The 24,639-nt window shown below is 45.5% G+C and overlaps 1 protein-coding gene across 22 annotated transcripts in view; it reads right to left on the bottom strand.

The window, feature by feature from the left end:
- The window catches only part of LOC122540474 (polyhomeotic-like protein 2), a 308,477-nt gene that overhangs the window by 56,169 nt on the left and 227,669 nt on the right, over positions 1–24,639 (bottom strand). For 19 of the 22 annotated variants that reach the window (XR_015753414.1, XR_015753415.1, XM_087980196.1 and 16 more), the window contains 4 exons: positions 21,697–21,774; positions 19,044–19,208; positions 13,413–13,565; positions 10,295–10,583 (listed from right to left, as the gene is read on the bottom strand). Coding sequence is in view for 19 of the 22 variants with exons in the window: in XM_087980196.1 (XP_087836322.1) it covers positions 10,295–10,583; positions 13,413–13,565; positions 19,044–19,208; positions 21,697–21,774 (685 nt within the window). In the remaining 3 variants the exon portion in view is untranslated. Of the gene's footprint in view, positions 1–10,294; positions 10,584–13,412; positions 13,566–19,043; positions 19,209–21,696; positions 21,775–24,639 lie in introns of those variants that run through there. The other 3 variants (XM_087980211.1, XM_087980213.1, XM_087980216.1) reach the window with 3 other exon arrangements.

Genomic DNA, 24,639 nt, shown 5'->3' with positions numbered 1-24,639 from the left:
GCAGGGTGTGGAAGGGGGAGGGTGTGCGGGTCAGGGAGAGGAGACAGCGGGAGGGTTGGGGGGGGGGGATAATCGTGTATAGTTATGAGGGTGGGGGGAGAGAGATGGTGTACGGGTCACTGAGCGGATTGGGGGGGGGGGGCGGGGAGAGATGGGGTACTGGTGGAATGTGCAATGTGTGAAACCTCCACACACTAACTTCAACATTTCCAATAACCAAATCTATTCCACGGTACTTTATACTCCCAGATGCTCCCCAAACATTTAGCACCAGCTCTTTAATGAGAGGCACAGATATTTGTGCCAACACCCCCCCCTCTCCACACGTAAAGATTGCCCACAGCCAATAACACTAGTGCAACAGCTGATGACACCATCGCTGACTCCTGTCTCTCAGTGTCAGTCTCGTGTGTCGCTGCATATCTCTAATACACAGTTGTATACGGAGTGACAGCCAACAGGAACAGCACAGGCCATTCATGCTTCAAGTCTGATCCACCAGTCAGAGAGATCAGGGCTGATGTGAGGCCTAACTCCACATCACTGCACTTGGCCCATATCCCTTAGTACTTCGCTTCACACAAAATAAATCTCAGATTGAAAACTAACAACTGAACCAGCATTGATTTCTGTTTGTGGAAGCGAATTTCAAACCTCTCCTACTCTGTGTCTCTAAGTGTTTCCTAACATCTCCAGTGAACAGTCTGGCCCTAATTCTTAGACCATGCCCCCTAGCACTAGAATCCCCAATACCAACAGGAGTCTTGTTACACCGTGGTGACATTCCAACGGGGTTCTAGATCAGAGTGGTGCTGGAAAAGCACAGCAGTTCAGGGAGCATCCGAGAAGCAGGAAAATTGACGTTTCAGGCAAAAGCCCTTCATCAGGAATAGAACCACCCCAACTGGGTGGATCACATTGTGGAACTAGACCCAATAACACAAAGAGTTGAGTCCCTATGAAAGAACAAAATTCAGCACACACCATAGTTCATGAGAGCTTGGCTACATTCACCTAGTCTAAAATCTAAACAAAACCACTCGCAGCTCGTGATCTGAGATTTATGTCTGCTATCACTCTGTACTGGATGTTCAGTCCTTTCCTGTATGGGTCAACAGTTAATTAAATGCATCTCCACAAATCCCTCCAAAAGAACGCAGGAGGCTGCTACATCAGTCCACATCTACACACAACATCAATTCCATTGCAACAGACAGCTGCATTCCCACACAATACAGTTCAACAAACACAGATTCACTCAGCTCCACAAAATGGGCACAGGACTTAAAGGAATTGCTCATTAATCTTATCGTTAATGATTACAAACTGAGTAAAGGATGGGGGTGGGGGAGGGAGGGATGGTTTCAAACAGCAACCAGAAAGCTAGCTTTACTGATTCTGGAAGTTCATTCACTGCCTCAAGTCTTTTGTCAAATCTTGAAGGTGCCACATTATGAATCAGCAAAATTGTTTGTTTTCTCCTTTTAAAAAAACAGCAAACATTTTAGAAACTTACCATCCCTACCATTTGTAGCTGAATAAGCAGTTCCTTTGTCAGACAGTCCGGCTGCAATACCGTCTCTCCTCATTATCCCCCGACTAGAATTAATTGCCTCGTTGCAGGGTTTTCTGCCAGATTAACCCTATTAACACCGGCCTCACATTACCGATACCCTCTTGGTTTACAGGAAGTTTTCCCAGGATTGAGAGCATGCAGTGTGAGCAACTGCAATATTTAACAGGCTCTTTGAAAGCTGACTGCCCTGGGGGACTGAACACTTCCTGGGACACTTCCTGTACCTGATGCTCAGAAATAGCCCATTATGTGCAGAACTGCCCCCACCCCCACTGTCACCATCCCCCAACCCTCCACCACATCTCTCAGAGTGTGTGTGTGTGTGTGTGTAAGTCATTTAGCTTATGCATTATTTACACAGAGATAACATTTTGAAACCTCTTCAAGCAGAAATCACTCTTGGTTTGCAGCACCCTGTGGTTCCTAGCTCTGAGAACCACATTGCTCACTGTCTCTCTGGTAAATTACAAACCAGTGCAGGCAGCAGAGCAGACACAGTAGCTATCCAGCTGAGAGCATGGTGCTGGAAAAGCACAGTGGGTCAGGCAGCATCCAAGGAGCAAGAGAATTGACGTTTCAGGCAAAAGACCCTCATCAGGAATGAGGCTGGGAGCCGAGGGAGTGGTGAAATAAACAGGAGTGGGGTGAGGCTGGGGGAATGTATCTTTTGCCTTGGGGGAAGAACGCCTCATCTTCTACCTCAGGAACCTCCAACCCCAGGGCATCAATGTGGATTTCACCAGTTTCCTCATTTCCCCTCTCCCCACCTTATCTCACATCCAACCTTCCAGCTCAGCACCGCCCTCATGACCTGTCCCACCTGTCAATCTTCCTTCCCACCTATCCATTCCACCCTCCCCTCTGACCTATCACCGTTACCCCCTCCTCCATCCACGTACTGCACACTCAGCTACCTTCACCATCAGCCCCACCCCACCCCCTCCCATTTATCTCTCTACTCCCTCAGCTCCTCATTCCTGATGAAGGGCTTTTGCCCAAAACGTTGATTTTCCTGCTCTTCAGATGCTGCCTGACCTGCTGTGCTTTTCCAACGCCATTCTCTCCACTCTAATCTCCAGCATCTGCAGTCCTCACTTTCTCACTGTAGCTAATCAAACAAGCCCTGAACAAGCTCAGAAAACCTCTCTATAATGTGGCCCCCACATCTCATCCTGCTGTCACCGTGAGACAATGAAGGAAAAACTTGGCTTTCCTCCTGTGCTTTTCACAACCTCAGGACATTCCAAACCACTTCTCAGCCAATGAGCTGCTGACCAATGAGCATGTGTAGTCACCGTTGAAACGTAGGACAGAAAGATGCCTTGTGCACACAGGAAGCCCCCACACAAACAGGAAGCTGCGAATAACAAGAGCTGATAAAAAAAATCAAAGAACTGCAGATGCTGGAAAAGTGAAACAAAAACCCAACAGCATGACACTCTTGTGTGCGCTGACACTTTCTAAGCCAGTGGCTGTGCGTACCCCTTCTGTTCTCTCCCTGCCAAAGGCATGGTTATCCAAACAGCACAGCACTGCATTTCCTCCACCTCCCTCCCCACGACCCCGCCCCCCCAAACTCCCATGTCTTCTCAACAGGTTCAGTCGAGTGTTCAGGCACCTGCTGACCACGAGTCATTGATTCAGTTCAATGCGAAGGTTCACAGTTTGACAAAATAAAACTATTAAAGCACACTCCCCACCACAATGTGCCCAATTGTCTCAGTCTTGCTGCTGGGATACTCTCACACAATACAACACTAAATCAAACGCACCAGCAACAGCCTCAAAGGAGTCTGGCTTCAAGCAGCTCTGGCCAACATTAACTCAGAGGAATGGAAACCAGCTCTTTGCACTTTCCAGTTAGGAATAAAATTGCTCTTGAACAATTGAACACGAGAGAAAATGCTGCCATTCGTTCGAAAGGATTGAGTTAAATAATAATCTTTTGTATCTTTAAGCAGCACCTCCCTCTCTTTCAAGGGATCATTCAGTAACCCAGGCTCCAGACCGCTAATCCCTCTTTACATATCCCTGAGACACACACTGTCTGCTGCACTGTTCACGTAGCCCTGGATTAAAGCTAACACAGACTTTGGCCCAATCTGTTTGATGGAAAAGAAAAGATTGCCACTCTATTGGTCGCACTAATGGCTGTTCAATGCTGAACTTCCAGCAACACATCTAACAAGGTCAGAGACTGGGGAGGTTCACCTTTGAAGGACACAATTAGAATCAGGGAGAGAATCAAGGCAGCTTCACACTATAATCCTCCAACCATCTGCAGCTCAGGAACAGATAATTTGCAGAGAGATTTACAAAGCTAACACTCAATGATCAAAGCATCAATTGGAAGCCAAATTATTTTTCATTCAGTAGTGCAATCTCAACTAGTAACTCAGAAAGCAGAACTTCACAATGTTCTCAGCTTTGGCTCAGAAGGTTAAACCAGAGAGGGTCAACCTCATGAGAAGATTCTGCCGAGGCTGGGGGTCAATCAATCCTTTGCCTATTGTTCAACCGAGCTACAGAGGCACACGACTCCCAGGTTTGAGCCATGTTAAAGATGCTATGTAAATGTAAAGTTGTTGTGACCACACTCTCTATAAAGAATACTTCTTGTAAACTTCTGTTTAAATCTTGTTTTGATGCAGTTTCCATTAATCTAGCCTTTTATAACCTTGCCACTCTCCTCTGGGTCACTTCATAACCATCTTAGTTCTAATTAAATAAACCTTAAGCATCATAACAATATCCCCTTCATCCTGACTAAATCAAAGGCTCCAATTTTTATTGATTTATATCCTTTTCATAACGTGCTGTCCAAACCCATTGCCAGTGCTCCAAATGAGATTGTGGAGTAGGCATGTTGAATTTTTGAAATGAGTGGTTCGGGAAGGCAGTTCCACATCTTCTCTGATGCGATGAACTCTCACTCAGCCAGAACAGCCCAGGCCTCCGGAATCAATTAAAAAGGAACACAAAGGGATGTGTGTCTAAGAATACGGACCTGCTCTCATCGGGTTGGACCGAGTGTTCAGAGGCCTCACTAGTAAAAGGAGCCCAATCGAACATCGCCCTTGGAGGTTGAGAATTACCAGAGGTTGACAATCCCGGAGATAGCTGCTAGACACTTCCTTGAATTTCTGATGGCCCAGTATTTGTGTGGTGTCACATGGTCGATGCCGATACTATTACTGGGTCTGTGATGACCAGTTATCCAAACACTGGACACATCACAACCCAGGCGAAAGTGGGTACTGCAGATGCTGGAGATTAGAGTCAAGATTAGAGTGTTGCTGGAAAAGTACAGCAGGTCAGGCAGCATCCAAGAAGCAGGAAAATCGACATTTCGGGCAAAAGCCCTTCATCACAACCCAGACCAAAGCTGATGCTTGTAATGCTTCTGGATTGGGCCATTACTTCCTCTCCTAAATCATGAACCAACATCTGGACCAACAAGTCTGTTTCTGTGCTGTAGAACTGTGGACTATACAACATTTAAAAGGGAACTGGATGGGTGCATGAATAGGAAGGGTTTAAAAGGCACATGGCCCAAATACTGGCAAAACAGGACTAGGTCAGATTAGGATATCATCGGCACGGACGGGTTGGACTGGAAGGCCAGTTTCCATTCTATATGACTCTATGATTAACATAGTCCTAACACAATGACAGGCAGTACCTGCTGCACACGATCAGAAAACAGAGGGAGTTTGGTAAAGGTTACTTATTCTAAAGGCAAAGGAAAGGCAACTCATGGGGAGACATCTTTCTGTGTCCAAAAGCTAGTGCTTCCAAATAAACCTGTCAGACTATAACCTGGTGTTGTGTGATTATAACTCTGTCCACCCCAGTCCAACACCAGCGTCTCCACAGAAACTGGGAACAGGAGCAAGGATGAGGTGCTTGGACAGGCTCACTTTCACTAGTTTTGACAGGGAAGTGGTCTCCCAGCTTGTGTTTCCAACATGTGGAAAGCAGCAGCTTAATTGGAAATTGGAGAGTGTGTGAGTGTGTGCGTGTGAGAGTGTGAGTGTGTGCGTGTGAGTGTGTGCGTGTGAGAGTGTGTGTGTGCGTGTGCGTGCGAGTGTGACAGTGTGTGTGTGAGAGTGTGTGTGTGAGAGTGAGAGTGAGAGTGAGAGTGAGAGTGAGAGTGAGAGTGAGAGTGAGAGTGAGAGTGAGAGTGAGAGTGAGAGTGAGTGTGAGTGTGAGTGTGAGTGTGAGTGTGAGAGTGAGTGTGAGTGTGAGTGTGAGAGTGAGAGTGAGTGTGAGAGTGAGAGTGAGTGAGTGTGTGTGTGTGGTGGTGGGGTGGGGGGGGGGGGGAAGGAAGAGAGGGTTCTTAGGGGGCTCTCAGATTAAAGCAGTGTGTTGCTGTCAACTTGCTGCAAATTTGCAGTAATCCATACCAGCGAGCATCTTAAAAGTCATTGATCCACTTTTCCCAGCACGCGCAGGGTTAACAGGGTAAAGTCTGGCCAATTGTGTCAAGCCTGCTGTTGGATCCCAGGTTCTGGAGGCTGCCGCTGACCTGCTTTAACAGGGAGTCAGGACGTTGCCGCCTGTTGGTTTTGTGGTTTTGGCTGCCTGTACCTTCACAAAAGATCCACACTCCGGGAATAAAGCAACAAACTACTGCCTCACATCAGTCTGCCACACACTGAACACACCATTCCCCAGCGTACCAAACACTCCAGTTAGCAAACAAAGACACTCAGGCTCATTTCTAAGCACAAATATTACCTTTGCACATATGGCAAGTTAAAAAAAAACCTTATCCCAGGAACTGAGATATTTCAGGCAAGTCAGCATCAGATACTCTGGACTTGTAGCGTGTCAATAAATACACAAGTCCTTCTAGTACATGACACATGAGGTAGGCAGTGGTGTAGTCAATGTCACTGCACATGCAAACCAGTCACAGGACTCAAATCGTTAAGCACTTCTCACTCCACAGACCCTGCCTAACCTGCTGAGTTTCTCCGGCATTTTCTGTTTGTTTGTTTCAGATCTCCAGCACCCACAAATCTTTGTTTTCTATTATCAACCCATTGTTATTAATGTTCCGGAGATTTCAGTTCAACTCCCATCATGGGAGATGTTGAAACTGGAATTCAATAAAAAGCTGCCAACAACCGTCAATTGGTGCACATGACCATCTGGTTCATTAAGGTCCTACAGGGAAGAAAACTGCCATCTTTACTTGGTCTGACCTATGTGAGACTCCAGACCCACAGCAATGTGTTTGACTTTTAACTGCCCTCTGGGTAATTAGGGATGGGTAATAAATGCTGGCCTAGCCTATGGTTTTTTTCTTCAGTGACACCCAAATCCTGTGAACCAACTTTTTAAAAACCCTCTAATTTCTTAGTCTGAAGGCCATTTGACTAACACAGACCAGGTCAACCCTTCATTACTAATTCCTGATGAACATTGATTTTTCCTGCTCCTCGGATGCTGCCTGACCTGCTGTGCTTTTCCAGCACCACTCTGATCTCAGCCCTCCACTACAGCCTGGTGGGGCTGCTGCGCTGTTGGAGCTGCTCTCTTTTTGAGAGAGACTTTATATCAAACCCAATTGTCCTTTGTAAAACAGACAAAGAAGATGGTCGCACAATATCTCAAAGGGTGAGGAAGCTCTCCACTCCACTTTCCCTCAAATTAACATCATATCAATATGTAGATGAGGTACTACAGTTTGGAAAGAAATGCAAAGAGTTCACATATAAAACTTGGATAAGACTCAAAATGATAATGAAAGGACAAAGAAATCAGAAGGTACAAAGACACAAAAATCACTCCAAGTTGTTACCTCAGTTGATGAGGCCATAACAAAAATGAACCAAAGCAGGAGTCAATATTTTGAGATTATTTCATAACAAGTAGGCACAGAGGGAAAAGTAAGCAAGCTATTATGTTTGCTATTGAAGTGTGGCTGAACCACAGTGCAGGTACTGTATATAGTTCTTTGACATTTTCATCAGAGATGGACAGGTTGGTAAAGAAGGCATTTAGAATGTGCGTCTTCACTGCTCACACCTTTGAGATGTTGAGATGGTACAGGACCTTGGTGAGGCCTCTTCTGGGGTACTGTGTTCTGGTCACCCTGCTAGAGGAAGGATATTATTAAATTGAGAGGATTCAGAAAAGATTTATCAGGATGTTTCCAGAAATGGAGAATTTAAGTTATTGAGGTGTGTCTCTTGATTAAACTTTAAAACATAGGTATATGTCAGCCTGGAACTGTGCTGTTAAAGCAGTAGGACTGCTATTTCCTGTGTCGGTAATTTGTTAAGCTGCAAAGATGGCCTTCAGTACAGTGATATGCTTTTCCTGTCGGAGATTAGAGACAGTTTCCTTCTTTCTGATAATTATGTCTGCAACCAAACACCCATCCTGCAAATCCTATCAGGTCACATGGATTGGTTGCAGTGGCAGTTCGAGGCAATGAGGAACTTACAAGAGCTAGACAGTGTGATGGATGGTAATTGCAGGAAGGGAGGTAAACCCCAGATACAATCAGGTGGATGGGTTACTTGCAGGAACGGTTGGGGGGAGAAAGCCAGCAGGGCAGGAATCTCCTGTGGTTATTCCCTTCTCAAACAGATACACAGTTTTGGAAAATAAGGGGTGGTGGACTCTCAGGGGAATGCAGCACTGACAGCCAGGTTTTTGGTACCGAGACTGGCTCTAATGTGATGAGGGGCACACCAGATTCCAAGCGATCAATTGTAATAAGGGATTGTCTAGTCGGAAGCACAGACAGATGTTTCTGCAGCTGGCAGTGAGACCTCAGAATGCTGTGTTGTCTCCCTGCAGCCAGGATCAGGGATATCTCAGAGGGTGCAGAATTTTCTCAAAAAGGAGAGTGTAATCAGCGAGAGGTTGCTGTATGCATTGGAAATAAATGACAGAGGAAGAGGTAAGGATGAGATTTTGAAGGGAGAATACAGGAAGTTAGGCAGGAATTTAAAAAAAGGAGGTCCTCAAGGATAGTAATATCTGGATTACTCCCAGTGCTACAAGCTAGAGAGAGTAGGAATAGGAGGATAGAGCAGATGAACATGTGGCTGAGGAGCTGCTGCAAGGGAGAAGAATCATCGTTTTTGGATCATTGGAATCTCTTCTGGGGTAGAATTGAGCTGTGCACAATGACCTAATTGGCTGCTGGCTCATGATTTAAAAATTCTTATCCTTCTTTTCAGATCCCTTCAAGGCCTGCCTTGCCCCTACCGATGCCTCAGCCCTGCGATGGAACTTTCTCCAGCCTAGATTATACTTGCGTGTCTCCAATCCTGGCCTCAAACTGAATCCCAAATCCCAATCACTTCACCACGAATGGCTATGAGCTCTGACTTCACTTTCAAAATCTTTCTTCCCTCTTGTTTTTAAACCATAAAAGTCCACATCAATTCAGTTTTTGACAATCTGCCCTAATATCATCATATGTGAGAGTGTCAATTTTCGACAGTGCCTAAAAGAAAGAAGGAATTAAAGCGTTTTGTCTTACACTCGTAAGAACAAGGAACAGATGTCAGAAAAGAGGCACCATTTAATACAGAATGGGAAACGGGTGCTGATTGGCCAGGCCATCATTGGAGTGGAGATGGAGCAAGAACAGTTAATTGGCAATCTTCATTCTCTGAGCAGGCTGGTCATAGAGATGTACAGCACGGAAACAGACCCTTCGGTCCAACACGTCCATGCAGACCAGATATCCTAACCTAATCTAGTCCAATTTTCCAGCACTTGGCCCATATTCCTCTAACCCCTTCCTATTCATGTTCCCATCCAGATGCCTTTTAAATGTTGCAATTGTACCAGCCTCCACCACATTCTCTGGGAGCTCATTCCATACACGTACCACCCTCTGCATGGCAACATTGCCCCTTAGGTCTCTTTTATTTCTTTCCCCTCTCACCCTAAACCTATGCCTTCCAGTTCTAGATTGCCCCACCCCAGGGTAAAGATTTTGTCTATTTATCCTATCTATGCCCCTCATGATTTTAAAAGCTTCTATAAAGGTCACCCCTCAGCCTCTGACGCTCCAGGGAAAACTGCCCCAGCCTGTTCAGCCTCTCCCTATAGCTCAAATCCTCCAACCCTGGCAACATCCTTGTAAATCTTTTCTCAATTCTTTCAAGTTTCACAACGTCCATCCAATAGGAAGGAGACAAAATTGTTAGCCAACCTCCAGTCTTCCAGCACCTCACCTGTGACTATCGATGATACAAATATCTCAGCAAGAGGCCCATCAATCACTTCCCTAGCTTCCCACAGTTCAAGGGCACACTTGTATGGAAGATTCTGATTGGTCAGGATATTGCCATGAGGATGCAGCATAAACTAATTGTCTCTACATTCCCTTTATCTTTGCTCTGTCTGAGAATGAAGATGTCAGAATTGGTCTGAGAATGAAGATTGGTTGTTTAAGAATGAAGATTGACAGTTAACTGTTCTCCATGCTAATGATGGCCGAACCAATCTTTTCCTCGTGCTGCATAAAATCTCTCTCGCCCGACCCTCATCCCCCAAGTCCACTTGCCACGTCCTGGCTCTGTTCAGTATAAAACTGAGAAGCTTCAACTTCTGGTCTACTTTCAGCGATACTCAAAAGTCATTTTTGTTTGATCATCACTCTGGTGAGGCAGCCTGGGATGTTTGAGTGCACCAAAGGCTATCTAAATACAGAGTGTTGTTGTTTGAAGGCAATAACCTCACCTGTGGTAATGAGGGCGTGTGTGGTCACAGGGGTTGCTGTGGGGGTCACACTGACCGCTCTGGTGTCAGTGCTGGAAGAGTTGACTATTTCACTCTTTTTCCCACTGTCTGCCATGTTTTCAGACTGGCCTCCTTTGGTAGCCGCCACAGGAGCTGGTCCTGAAGTTTTCGCCTGGGAGGTAGTTGAAACTTGCTGAACGGAGGGGGTAGCTTTCAGAGTGACGCTTTGAAGTTGTGGTTGGACTGTTGCTGCTGTATTCTGTTGACTTCTTATTGCTAAATTTTGCACCTGCAAAAAGGACAATCCACTTGAAAGTGAGACTGTTTTAGACAGGACACGGTCAGCAAAATTTCACAGAAACCAAAATAAAACTTTACAAATAATCCCACTTGGAAAATGAAAGGTTCGATTTTAAATACAAGGGAATGCTGAGTAAATCTGAAGCTGTCACCACCATTGCAGTAATAACCACAAGGTCTCTCCAATTCGAGGGGATCGAGCTGAGAGATTGAGATTGCACTTCCCATGTTGGGTCCGATTTTTACAACTGGCTGTGAACCCCACGATGGGATCTGATAGGAGTTGCACAAAACATTGATTTTTTTTGTTTCGGGAGATGGTTTTGAGATTATTGACAGCAATATTATCACCAGCTACTGGACACGGAGACTGGACAGTCTAGGGAGTTCTGGGGAAAGGGTCATCTCCACAGATGCTGCCAGACCTGCTGAGTTTTTCCAGCAATCTGTGTTTTTGGACAAACTAGGGTTGCTTTTATGAAAGCAGAGGAGATAGAAGGGGCACATCATTGACAGATTTAAAATAATGAGGGGCATTGATTGGATAGACAGGAAGGAACCTCTCCCCTTGATGGGTTGGGGGTGGGGTGAAATGAATGACCAGGGGACATAGATTTAAGGGAAAGGGCAGGAATAACCTTTCATCCAGAGGGTGGTGGGAGTCTGGAACTCTCTGTCTGTAAGGGTGAAGGAGGCAGAAACCCTCATAATATTTAAATCTTTAAATGTGCACTCATATCCAAGGCTTTGGGCCATATTCTGAATATTGGGATTTGAACAGTGAGGTGGTGCAGACCTGATGGGCTGAAGGGTCTTATTCTGTGCTGGAGACCTCTGCAACTGACCAGACTCAGGAAAGAGAGACAGGGTCAGGAAGGACAGGAGGTAACAAACTTGGTTTTGTTAAAGACCAGAGCTTTACCGTCACATTTCCCAGTGTAGGCCCGGAATGAAGTCTCTCTGACCTCAGACACATTTGTATTGCTGCTCCCAGAGATTAAACAAGGCTCTGAGCACACACTCCCTCTGACCAGCTGCAGGAACCCCGTTATGTTCAGAGTGTGTGACCCCAGAAAGGGCATTGAACGCTGAGTAACCTTGGGTTTGCCATCATGGGAATGCTTATGTCACAGGAAACTAGTGAGCTGGGAGGCTGCCTAGTTATATCCTCTCTCTCCCCCTCCCCACCCCCCCTCCCCCAGAGAACAGGGCAAAGTGGAACTCTCTCCCACAGCTGGTTTACTTTAAACAGAGCATCTCCCAGCTGCTGGGGAAACCCTACCACACACACACACACACACACACACACACAGAAATGAACAGAAGGATATACCGATAGTGAGGGATCAGAGTGCGAGGGGGCTGGAGTAAAGCATTTACAGCAGCAAGCAGCAGAGGGACTGAATGGTGTGCTGCTGTGCTGGGAAGAGCTGGACCAAGAGTATTCCCACTGCTCTCCAGTCACCGTTTACCTCTCGGATAAGGCAAGTGACCCCCATGACCTTCCACAGGGTCAGAGAGAGAGGGTCACAGGCTCCTTGAAGTTACAGCTACATTCGCCCTCAGTGCCAGTGTCTGAAACATCAGGACCAGCAGCAGCAGCAACAGTGCCCAGGGAATATCCTGGAGACTGGCAGCAGGACCCAGCTCTCTAGGAAGTAAGGAAACAAGATGCAGGTCTGGGCTGGCAATGGGATAGTGAAGAAGCAATGTCTGGGGAATATGCTGTTGTGTGGGGTCAGGTTTTTCTGAACTGTGTTACTGTTGCTGTTGATAGAGCAACTGTACATACAGCACCTTCCAGAACAAGTGGTAACATCCAGGAGGCCATTCAGCCCATCATTCCTGTGCCAGTGCTTAGGGTCTTTTATTCAAATCCCATAACCTTTAGTTTGTGGTGGCATACTCTAAGTGTGTTAAAACATCTCTTTCAGTTTTGTCCTTGATTTTTGTAAATGTTAATCCAGAACCTCTGATCCTTTGTTGCTGAACACTGCAAGTAATATTTTCACAACTGATCAAATTGCTCCACCATTGGGGACTGTGCCTTTGGCTGTTACGGGCATTCCCTCCTGAAAGCTCACCATTTCTTGACTCTCATTCTCCCTTTCAGACAATCCTCAACATTTACTTGTTTGTCCGAGCTTTTCCCCAGCGGGTGGTTGGTTTCACAGCGTCAGAGTCAGGAACGGGATTGAGAGCAGCTGATAGTCTCATTCCAACAGCTCACAGGTCACAGCCGCTCCACACTGAACAGTTGAGGTCAAGTGAAGTCACTTTTAAACCACACATTCAAAGGATTTAATATGGGACCTGATCGCACTGAAGGAACTCTGACTGAGGAGTCGAGGAATCCCAATGAGCACGTTTAAGCAACTGAGTGTGATATTGTCCAGACTTTGATCCAATATCTCTGTTCTTCTTCAACCTAGGGATCATGACACCTTTATCACCCACTCAAGGGGGTGACAGGGCCTCTGTTTTAATTTGACATGACCCTAGGGTCAGCTTGGGAAAGTTTCCTCAAGTATAACCTCCTTTCCTGAGGGGCGAGAGGATGCCTCAATGAGGCAGGACCCACAGCCAAACTATAACACAGTGACTTGAGGGGACAGACAAATGCAGTGGTTATGGTGCCGCCTACATCACATTCCACAACCTTCAGTTACCCAATGGGAGAGGAAGTCAAGCTCATCACATATCTAACAGGTTAAACTGTAAAGGTTCGAGGCAGACTTTCTGCCAGTAACTCTCCTTAAAAACACTTAGCTCACCAATTCAGATTTCAAAGTACCGAGCGAGAGTTTGACAAACTGACCTGTGGAGCAGCGGATTGTTGATTCGCTGGAGAGATGGTGACCTCAGGCTGGACAGCAGCGACTGTGGCAGTGGGTGTGAAAATGAGCTGGGGGGACAAAGGAACAGCACGTCCTAGGGTCCTAGCTACTTGCACAAGGTTACTTTGCTGTGCCTGAAAATTACATGAAATGTGTTGCCTTTTACCTTACCAAAAGGTGCCTTGGGCAGAAAAGAACAGAGTTCGTCAGATGCTAATACATAGTCTTAACTCGAAACAACAAACCACACAGCAAACTGAACTGGAGGGGAGGTGGATGCTCCCTGAAGTGAAGAAACATTACTTGTTCCTGAAAGTTGAATTCATATTCACCAGCTGCCTGGTTTATTTTAAATGTTTCGATGTTCAGTGAGGCAGCTTCGCAATGCATCCCATTCTGAGTACCAGTGGCTGGGCCTCACCCAGGCTCTGGCCAACTGCTTAACTGTGGGGTACATCTCTGCTGAGCCTGACCAGGAACAGTGTCTTTAGGGTCTGAGATTGGGTGGGTACGCGCACGTGGGTGTGTGTGGATTTAGAGTCTGTGACTGGGTGGGTACACGCACATGGGTGTTTGCGTCATGTTGGGGGTTGGGGGAGGGGGGTTCGTGTCTGGAAATGTGCATGTGCTACAGCATGTGTGCGCACGCAGGGAGGGGTGGTCCATCCGTCTGGAGGGGGTGGGGAGGGGGGTGGTGAGGTGAGTACACCTCCTGTAATTTAAACAGATGCAAAGTGAATTGGAAATAAAAACTGTTTTGTTTTTACACCTCCAGTAATGCACATTTGCTGTTGAACATTGGGAGAAAAAAAACAAACTAGCAGGAACCAAAGTAAGAGCTTGGAAGATACCAGAATTAATCTTTTAGAGAGGTTTCATCCACCTCCCTCAGTGCAAACTATAAAAAGCAACACAAAACATATATATCTATTGGAATGACATGATCAGATGGGTGGCTGGAGCAGACAGAGCAAGATTCCAGCAACAAATTAGAGCAGCGATGACGGGGGATTGAATGCTGCCAGGGATGGTACTGTCACTTGATCCTTTATATCCCACTGATTCTGGCTGGTAGCGAGCCACATCCGGGGAAGCACAGATGGTACAAAACATCACCAGTTTGAAACCACCCAGATATTTATAGTCAATTGTAATCTTCAATTGGTGTGGGTCTGGTTAGTTTTTTGTGTAAATGTTTAGATTCGAGCTAGAGGTGATGTCGCAGGATGATTAACATTTAGTTATCATTAAACAGCAGCAGGAACCCTGCTTTCTCCCCTTTAACAATTTCATGGTCATTTTCACAGGTTCTCTCAGAGGGAGTGACTCATGTTGTTCTGAAGGGTCCTTTCTCTCTGGGATGTAGTTCACACCATTACTGCTGTGTCTGAACCAGAGATGGATTTTCAATTATATACCCAAGGCCATCATACAGATAGTCTAATTTCACCTTTGGAGCATGTCTCGGCCCTATTCTGGCCTCAGTTTGTTTGTTGCCAAAACCCTTATCTACTCCTGTTTTGTATTATTTCCAGAGACTCCTCAGAAATTACACACTTGAACTTCAGGCCATCTAAAAGTCTCCTAAGTTGCAACTAATCCCTCTATTCATCCCGGGATGCAGCTATCCCTGGCAAGGCTGGAATTTATTGTCCACCCCTAATTGCCCTTGAATGGAGTGGCTTGCTAAACCATTTCAGAGGGCAATTATCAATAAACCCCATTGCTGTGGGTCTGGAGTCCAATGGAGGCCAGCATAGGCAAAGACAGCAGATTGCCCTCTCTAAAAAGGACATTGGTGAACCAGATACAAGGCAGAAGTGGGACAACATGAGCATCCATCCCCAAATTATCCCTCATCTACATTGAGGAGGGGGGGGGGGGAAAGAGAGAGAGGGACACACGTACTAGGGGTGGGGGCAGAGACATGCCCAGAGACAGTGGCACACACACACACAGAGCAAGAGAAATACTGTATTGCACCCATAGGTGTTAGCGAGTTTTGAGAAGACTTGTAAGCTCAGGTTGAGGTTCTGGATGTAGGTTTGCTCGCTGAGCTAGCAGGTTCATGTTCAGATGTTTCTTCACAATATTACGTAACATCTTCAGCGAGCCTCCTGACGAAGCATTGCTGATGATTTCTGCTTTTTATTTATACGTTTGGGTTTCTTTGGGTTGGTGATGTCATTTCCGGTTCTTTTTCCGAGGGGGTGGTAAATCGGGTTCAAGTCAATGTGTTTATTGATAGAGTTCCTGTTGGAATGCCATGCTTCTACGAATTCTCATGCGTGTCTCTGTTTGGCTTGTCCTAGGATGGATGTGTTGTCCCAGTCAACGTGGTGTCCTCCCTTATCCCAACCCAAAAAAAATTCAAACATATAAACAGAAAGCAGGAATCATCAACAATGCTTCGTCCAGAGGCTCATTGAAGATGTTCCCAAGTATGGTGACAAAATGTCTGAACATGAACCTTCCAGCTCAGCGAGCAAACCTACATCCAGAGAGAAATACTCAATGATAGTTGTCACAGTCACCAGAGACTAGCTTTCAATTCCAGATGGATTAATTAAATTTAAATTTTACCAGTTGCCATGGCTGGGGTTTCTGGATTGGCAAAAATGCAGTGACACTGTCACCATGTCACTGTCCCACAGTATCTGTCTTTGTGCTCAATGGCCTACACCCAACTAAGCCCTGACTCAATTTTAAAATTTTCATGATTCCTGAAGAAGGGCTCATGCCCGAAACGTTGATTCTCCTCTTCCCTGGATGCTGCCTGACCTGCTGCGCTTTTCCATTAACACATTTTCAGCTCTGATCTCCAGCATCTGCAGGCCTCACTTTCTCCTTTAAAATTTTCATCCTTGCTTTCAAATCCCTCCATGGCTTCACTTTTCCTGATCTCTGGAACCCGCTCAACACCTCCTGAAAAGAAACTGGCATTCATCACGATGACACTCGCCTGGGCATTTCATGATATGGAAGGTGTTATAATACCATTGTCACTGCAGTTCTACACAAACCAACACACAACCTCTCGTACCTCCCTATGTGGCTCTTCTCAAAGTACAAAGCACAATCTGAGGAGTAAAGCCGGAATGAACATCTCTCTCTCTCTTCACCCCCCCCACCCCCTTTCATCTCCAAATACACCCAGCAAGAGACAGGAGGCCCAATGTATGCGAGAAAGCCCAGGCTGATCTTTCACTTCCCTTCCCCAATGGCACAAAGGAGTATTTCCCCAACATCAGCTCCCCCAGCTCTCCTCACTGTCTTTATGTATCTTGCTCTGTGTCTTGTTTGTGTGTGTCTCATTCTCGTGTGTGTGTGCGCGTGCGCATGCACGTATCTCGCTGTCCCTGTGTTGGTGTGTGCCACTGTGTGCACCTCGCACTCTCTCTGTCTGCGAGAGCGTCTCTCTTTCTCTCTCTGTGTCGGTGTGAGCATGTGTCTCTCTCTCTCTCCCTCTCTCTCACTGTGTCGTACTCTCCAATGCTTACAGATTGCAAAGTGACCTGCACCATATTGATACTCGCTCAGTGTGAGACAGATAAACAGTACAGCTTTCGAATATCCATCCCAGTGAAGCTGTGAAGGAGTTTGGAGAGAGTTCAATGTCGAGTGGCTGGGTTAGTACAGGAGAAGCGGCCTCAGGGCTGGAACCTCTCTGTAGGGAGTATCCAGAGTGAATAACGGCTCACCTGCAATTTCGAGGGAGAGTGCTGCTCGTGTGGTCTGCACTCCTGTTCCTCGCTGTCCAGGGGGCCAGGGAATATGGAGAGTAAACCAGAGGGTGTGATTGATAGATATGGAGTTCATACTCTCCTTGTCCATCACCACGTGGGTTTTTCAGCACTGGGTCACCACAGTGACAGACATTTCCCTGACTGGGACCAAGCAGCTGAATGTCAGGGAAACACCAGCAGCTTCACTGGATCTGGAGCCTCACAGTCACTTAAGCGAAATCACAGGTAGATATGATAGTGAAGGAGGCATTTGGTATGCTTTCCCTTATTGGTCAGAGTATTGAGTACAGGAGTTGGGAGGTCATGTTGCAGAGGTACAGGATGTTGGTTAGGCCACTGTTGGAATATTGCGTGCAATTCTGGTCTCCTTCCTGTCGGAAAGATGTTGTGAAACTTGAAAGGGTTCAGAAATGATTTACAAGGATGTTGTCAGGGTTGGAGGATCTGAGCTACAGGGAGAGGCTGAACAGGCTGGGGCTGTTTTCCCTGGAGCATCAGAAGCTGAGGGATGACCTTATAGAGGTTTATAAAATTATGAGGGACATGGATAGGATAAATAGACAAGCCTTTTCCCTGGAGTCCAGAACTAGAGGGTGTGGATTTAGGGTGAGGGGGGGCATGGTTTAAAAGGGTCCTAAGGAACAACTTTTTCACACAGAGGGTGGTGGAGGCTGGTGCAATTACAACATTTAAAAGGCATCTGGATGGGTATATGAATAGGAAGGGTTTAGAGATACCTGGGCCAAGTGCTGGCAAATGGGACTAAGTTAATTTAGGATATCTGGTCAACATGGACGGGTTGGACCAAAGAGTCTGTTTCCACACGGTACATCTCTATGACTCAGTCACCACATTCCTAACCATGGCTTTGGGCTCAGTGTGGGGGTAAAGGTCCCAGCACATTTACCCAGCCAGTGCTTCCTGAACTGTACTGACCAGGAAAATCCCAGATTCTGATCCAAGCCCATGCACTCAGCTGGTCGAGTGGTCAGGGTACTCATTCAACAGAGCCCAACGTTCCTCCATTTGGCAGGGGGATTGAACCAGCCCACACCCTGGGAGAGGTGAGAGAGGACCCCAGCCAGAAACAGGTGTGTGGAGATGGTAGAGAGGGACATCATTAACCTCCCCACCCCCCGAAGTGATAATCCAGTTAAAATCATGATGAAGCTCCAAACAAACCATGTCAACGTCAGCAGATGCTAGGGAGTGACTAATACAGATGTATAAGCCACCAACAAATCCTCCTCCTCAGGAAACGAGAGGGGGAGGGTCAGAGTTTCAGCAAGTGAATACTGAACTGGGCACTCACTTGTTCCTGGTTTTAGTCAGTCATTTTGAAATGGGATAGTGCTACCACGACCACTTGGTTATAAACTGGCTACGATATATAAACCACCCCATAAACTTTGTTAATTAGACTAAGTAAATTAGCAAATTATCATATTGATAAGCAAACATCCTTAAAATCGTTTTGGGAACAGATTACTGAAGGATCCCAGTGAACTTGCAGCTTAAATTTGATTTTGTAATTATTCATCACAGATTCACTTTCCTGTTCACTCTGTCCCATCAGAATTAATAGTGAGAATCCATGACCAGACCGGAAACAGAAATGTTCAAACTGGAATATAATTGGGAAGAATATTAATTGACTCCCTACAGAAACGACCATAAAAAGATCAAAGGTTATAGATGATGCTTGAATTATATGTTGCCAAGTTAATCTTCAAAGAGAATGATCTGGGGGGTCAGTGAGCTGGTGATTAATCATCAAACACATGGGCTGTGTGTAAAGATGATGCCTGTTTGACATTGTGTTATAAATACAACACTTCTTAGAGTATGTACCAGGTTGGTGCTTACCATCTGAGCCCGGAGGTACATTTGTGCCTGGCTGGCAGTTAGTGTGGGACTGTTGGAGTTCCCCAGTAAGACAGCCTGCTGAGCGATTCCTGTAGCAGCTGCAGAGTTAACACTTTGAGCACGGCTGATCAACTGAGCAGCAGCAGGGGATGTCGCGAGGTTAATCTAAATCAAAGAAACACAAAGCCCTTCCATTAACATTTTAATGGGAAACAGAATTCAATCACAGTGCTTTAGGAATGCCACTTTCAATGCAAATTTAAACTTCCCTTCGCCCTTTCTCGGCTCTGAACTCAAACTCTCATTCGCAAACAGCTTGCACTTTCCAGAATCCATAATCCTGCCGGTGACTTCAGCAGAAAGTTGGGAAGAATGTTGTAGATGGCTGTTTAGGTAATTTGTCCAAAATCTGTCATGACAGGGGAGGGGGATTGGGTCAATTGGACTGCAGTGTCCTATGAACCAACATTGCCATCATCAGTTTCACACTGAAAGAACAGAGAAGCAGCAGGCCATTTGGCCCTTCAAGCCTGCTCGGTCGAGATTCACCCCCCCTCGGAGCAAAGGAATCCTCTCCCTCAGTCCTAAAAATGGCCTGACCCCTCATGCAGGGGCTGTGGCCCTGGTCCTAGATCAGGCCCTGGGAAACACTCTTCCGACAATTACCCAGCACCAACGTTATGTGTTTGATTGAGGTCACCTCTCATTCTTCTAAACTCTGCAGAATATCACCCCCCTCTATTAAATCCTTCCATTCCCAGGAAATATCTTGGTGAACCTACAGCTTCATTCCCTCTCGGGCCACTGTAGTCTTCCATAAATAAGGAAATCAAAACTGCACACAATATTCCAAGTGCATTCCCATCGGTGCGCTACACAATTACAGCAGGACAGCATTGTTCCTATACACAAATCCTCTTGCAATAAAGACCAATAGACCACATGCCTTCTTAATTACCTGCTTACGTGTACATTAATTATCAGTGGCTCAAACAAGGAGATGTAAAACCCCTACAAAGTTCAACTCCTATCTTTGGGAAATACTCCATAATTCTTGTTTCCCACCAAAGTGCGAAACCTCTCACTTCTCCGCACTACACTGTATTCCATTCTCACATTTCAATCCACCTCGACACATTCCCTCAAAACATTTTTGCATCTCCCTCACAACTCCCACTTCACCCTAGTTTTTCATTATCTGCAACTTGAAACCATCACTCTTAATCCCCACATAAATCATTAAAATGGCTCCAGACTCTGGTCTGAAGTAAGATGGCAGGAGAGTTGGAGAATTCTGCAAAGTCCAAGTCATTTGCAAGAAAAAAGGGCTGGAGTCAGTGACTGACAGCTACGTTTTAGGGAGCGTTCATGGAAATATTTCATGAAAGAAGTTTGGTGAATAGGGGGCCAAGTCAGTAATGTTCATTGACCTTCTCTCCTGCAAGTGAAGGCTCCAATTCTGTTGTGTGGAGCAGGCTTCCCCAGGCCTTTACAACAAACACAGCCCCTTAATATGTGGAGAGAAGGGGCTGGTCTGTGTTTGATATGGAGACGGAGAATGTGAAAGGAGGACATCACCCACTCTGTAAAGCTCACAAAGCAATCAAGCTGAGGGATGGTTGTGAAAACCATCCTTTACTCAGCGAGTCATAAATTCATGGAATGCCCTGCCAGTAGCAGTGGTGGATTCTCCCTCTTTATGGGCATTTAAACGGGCATTGGATAGGCATATGGAAAATAGTGGGCTAGTGTAGGTTAGGTGGGCTTGGATTGGCGCAACATTGAGGGCCATCTTTCTATGTAAAAGATGCTGCTATCACATAACAAGAACAACCTGAATTTATACAGCACCCTTAATGTAAGCAAACTTTCCAAAGCACATCATAGGACCTTTATACAAACAAAGTTTGGCAACCAGCCACAAAAGGATATGATAGGTCAGATAATTAAAAGCTTGGTCAAAGGAAAACGGTTTTTCAGAGTGATTTAAAAGAAGGGAACTCAGGGGTGAGATCGGTCTAGTGTAGAGAGGAATACAGAACATAGGGATGCAGCTACGGAGGACACAGCCACCAACAATGGAACAAAGAAATAGAGTGCGTGGGGTGGGGGTGTGGGTGGGGGGGGGGGGGGAAGAGAGGAATGGCAGAGTGTAAACATCTCTAATGTCATGGGACTGGAGGAGTCAAGCAGTAGCAGATGGACTTTAAATTTAGCTAAACATGAAGTGCTGCATTATGGAAAGGCAAATCACAGCAGGTCGTATACACTTAATAGTGGGGTCCTCGGGAGTGTTGCTGAACAAAGAGACCTTGGAGTGCAGGTTCACAGTTCCTTGTAAGTGGAGTCACAGGTAGATAGAACAGTGAAAGCGGTGTTTGGTATGCTCTCTTTTATTGGTCAATGTATTGAGTATAGGAGTTGGAAGGTCATGCTGCAGCTGTAAAAGACATTGGTTAGGTCACTTTTGGAATACGACATACAATTCTGGCCTCCCTGCTGAAGGAAAGATATTGTGAAACTCGAAAGGATTCAGACAAGATTTACAGGTTTCAGGCAGTGTCTAGTTGTTGCCTGTTGGTTTGAGCTTTGCCATCTGTGTAAATAAATGCATTGTCTAGAAATCTGAGCTGCTCCATTGCTCTTTACTCACAGTAGTCTGAGAGGAGACTGGTTGCTGCGAGACATTCCCATTCGGTGAAGATCCCTGTCTATTGGCCGCTAAACTAGCCTGAAAAAAGACAAGAGGTGAAATGATACAAGGTTTTTAAAAATTCATTCACAGGATGTGGGTGTCACTGGCTAGGCTAGAATTTATTGCCCATCACTAATTGCCCAGAGGGCAATTGAAAATTAATCACATTGTTGTGGGTCTGGAGTCACATGTAGGCCAGACCAGGTCAAGATGGCAGTTTCCTTCCTTAAAAGGATATTAATGAACCGGATGGTTTTTTTTTCCCGACAATCAACAATGGATTCATGGTCATCATTATATTCTTAATTAGAGATTTTTACTGAATTCAAATTCCATCATCTGCTCTGATGGAATTCAAACCCTGGTCCTCAGAACGTTACCTGGGTCTCTGGATTAAAAGTCCAGCAATAATACCACTAAAGCCATTGCCTCCCCATAAATGATGATAAGGTTTCAATGGAGGCTATTTGGCCCAATGAGCCTGCTCCCCTATTCGATAAGATCATTGGCTAATCAGATTGTGGCTTTAATGACACATTCCTGCCCATTCTCCATACCCTGAACTCCTTCGTCAATCAAAAATCTGTCTAATCTGGCCTTAGATGTATTTAATGATCCAACCTGCCCTGCTCTCCGGGAGTAGAGAACCTAAGACAAACATCAAGGGGAGAACTTCCTCCTCATTTCACTCTTAAACAGGAGATCCCTTATTTGGAAACTGCTCCCATGGTTCCAGACTCCTCCGCGAAAGGAAATACTCTGAGCATCTAGGCCACCACAGAATCTTTCCCGTTTTAATAAGAGCTGGAGCTGCCCATCTCAAACAACAAGGTGCCACACCTCAAGAAATGCTTTCTCCCCTAGTCTCATCTCCTTTGCTGGTGGACATACTGACAGAGCTCAGAAACATAAATTAATCTCCACGCAGCTGATAATCGTCTGACTCCTGCAGAGTCGAGGCCTTGGAGAGCAGGAGGTTTCATTTATGTGGGATATACCATCAGCTGCAGCTTAATTTCCAGTTTATTTCAAAAACACGAAATGACCTGTCAACAAGTGGAAATGGTTTCCAGATTAGTGCAGGTTAGTCTCCTGTCGTGTCCTGTTGCTTTCTCAAGTCTGCAGCAATTAAAATCACTTGCGGTTAAAACCATTTCAGTTTCTAACAGGAAGCTAGAAAATGAGAATAAAAACTGCAGAGAAAGTGACACTTTAAAGAATAAAAACACAAATGAAGCATTGCTCAAAGGATTCTGATAGATACAGCTCACTCAAGTTGTACGCAGGACACAAACCAAATGCATTTTGACTTCATTGTTCACAGAGAGAAAACAAGGTCACCCCCATATCATTTCACTCACAGGATGATGGCATCGCTGGCTGGGCCAGTATTTATTGCCCATCCCTAATTACCCAGAGGGCAGCTGGGAGTCAACCACATTGTGGTGGGTCGGCAGTCACGTGTAGGCCAGGCCAGGTAAGGATGGCAGTGTCCTTCCCTGTAGGACATGAGTGATCCAGATGGGTTTTTCCAACAATTGACAGTGGATTCATAATCATCATTAGACTCTTAATTCTGGATTTTTATTGAAGTCAAATTCCATCATACACCAATGGTAGGAGATTCAAACCCAGGTCCCAGAACATTATCTGGGTCTCCAGATTAACAGGAGAAAGTGAGGACAGCAGATGCTGGAGATCAGAGCTGAAAATGTGTTGCTGGAAAAGCGCAGCAGGTCAGGCAGCATCCAAGGATCAGGAGAATCGACATTTCAGGCATGAGCCCTTCTTCAGGAATGCCTCATTTTGCCTCATTCCTGAAGAAGGGCTCATGCCCGAAACATCGATTCTCCTGCTCCTTGGATGCTGCCTGGCCTGCTGCGCTTTTCCAGCAACACATTTTCAGCTCCAGATTAACAGCCCAGCAAAAATACCACTCAGCTATCGCCTCCCCTAAAACATTGAGCATTAAATTACATGGGCAATAAAAGGATGAAGAGGGTGGGAAAATGAATATCCAAGGATATTCCACATGTAGAGGGATAGACAAAAGGTAAAAAGGTGCTGAGATAGCACTGCTAATAGAGGAGGACATTAGTAAGAGGGGATCATTGATCAAATAATCACGGTACAGAATCAGTTTGAGTGCATCTAAGAAACAAAAGGGAAAGCAAATGCTTTTGGGAATAAACATACAAAGCTATAGCATGAGTAGTAGGCACACTGTAAATCAGGGAATTAGAAATTCACATTTCCTGGGTGAAACAGGAATAATAGGTGACTTCAGTATGTATATAGACTGGGTTAAACAGTTTGTATATAGACTGGGTTAAACAAGTCCGTATGGATGCTTTGGAGGATGAATTCCTGGAGTGTGCACAACATGGAAAATTATATTGAGGAGTTACCTAGACATCAGGTGACCTGGTCAGCCATGAGAGAAGGATAATCAATAACCCTTACTGTAGAGGAGTGTTTTGGAGATAACCATAATATGCCAGAATTTTACACAAAGCTTGCATGTGATATACTTCTTCCTAAAATGTGCACCTTAACATTTGAGCCAAGGAATCTATGGGAGTATGACAACACATTGGGTGGGATAGGTTGAAAACGTACACAAAGAATTGACAGGTAGACAATGGCTAGTAATTAAAGAAATGCAACAAGGTCTAGAAAAATATCCATTTCTCAAATACCCAATTGAAGAAAAGTGATTCACTGTGGCTAATGAAAAGTTAACGATTGCGTTAGATCAACAGGAGACATATAGAAGGATGTCATAAATAGAAATAAGCCTGAGGATGGAGTATTTCGGAATCCAAAGTGGAGTGTGGGGGGCAAGAAACTGGCAAGGAATTGGAAATGAGAACATGAATACAAGTTAGGAAGGGGTATAAA

This window comes from Chiloscyllium plagiosum, unplaced genomic scaffold (genome assembly GCF_037043375.1).
Source record: "Chiloscyllium plagiosum isolate Xiang-an unplaced genomic scaffold, Cpla_swu_hap1 HiC_scaffold_37, whole genome shotgun sequence".
NCBI lineage: Eukaryota > Metazoa > Chordata > Chondrichthyes > Orectolobiformes > Hemiscylliidae > Chiloscyllium > Chiloscyllium plagiosum.
The sequence above is the reverse complement of the archived record's forward strand: the minus strand, read 5'-3'. Positions and strand labels throughout refer to the sequence as shown.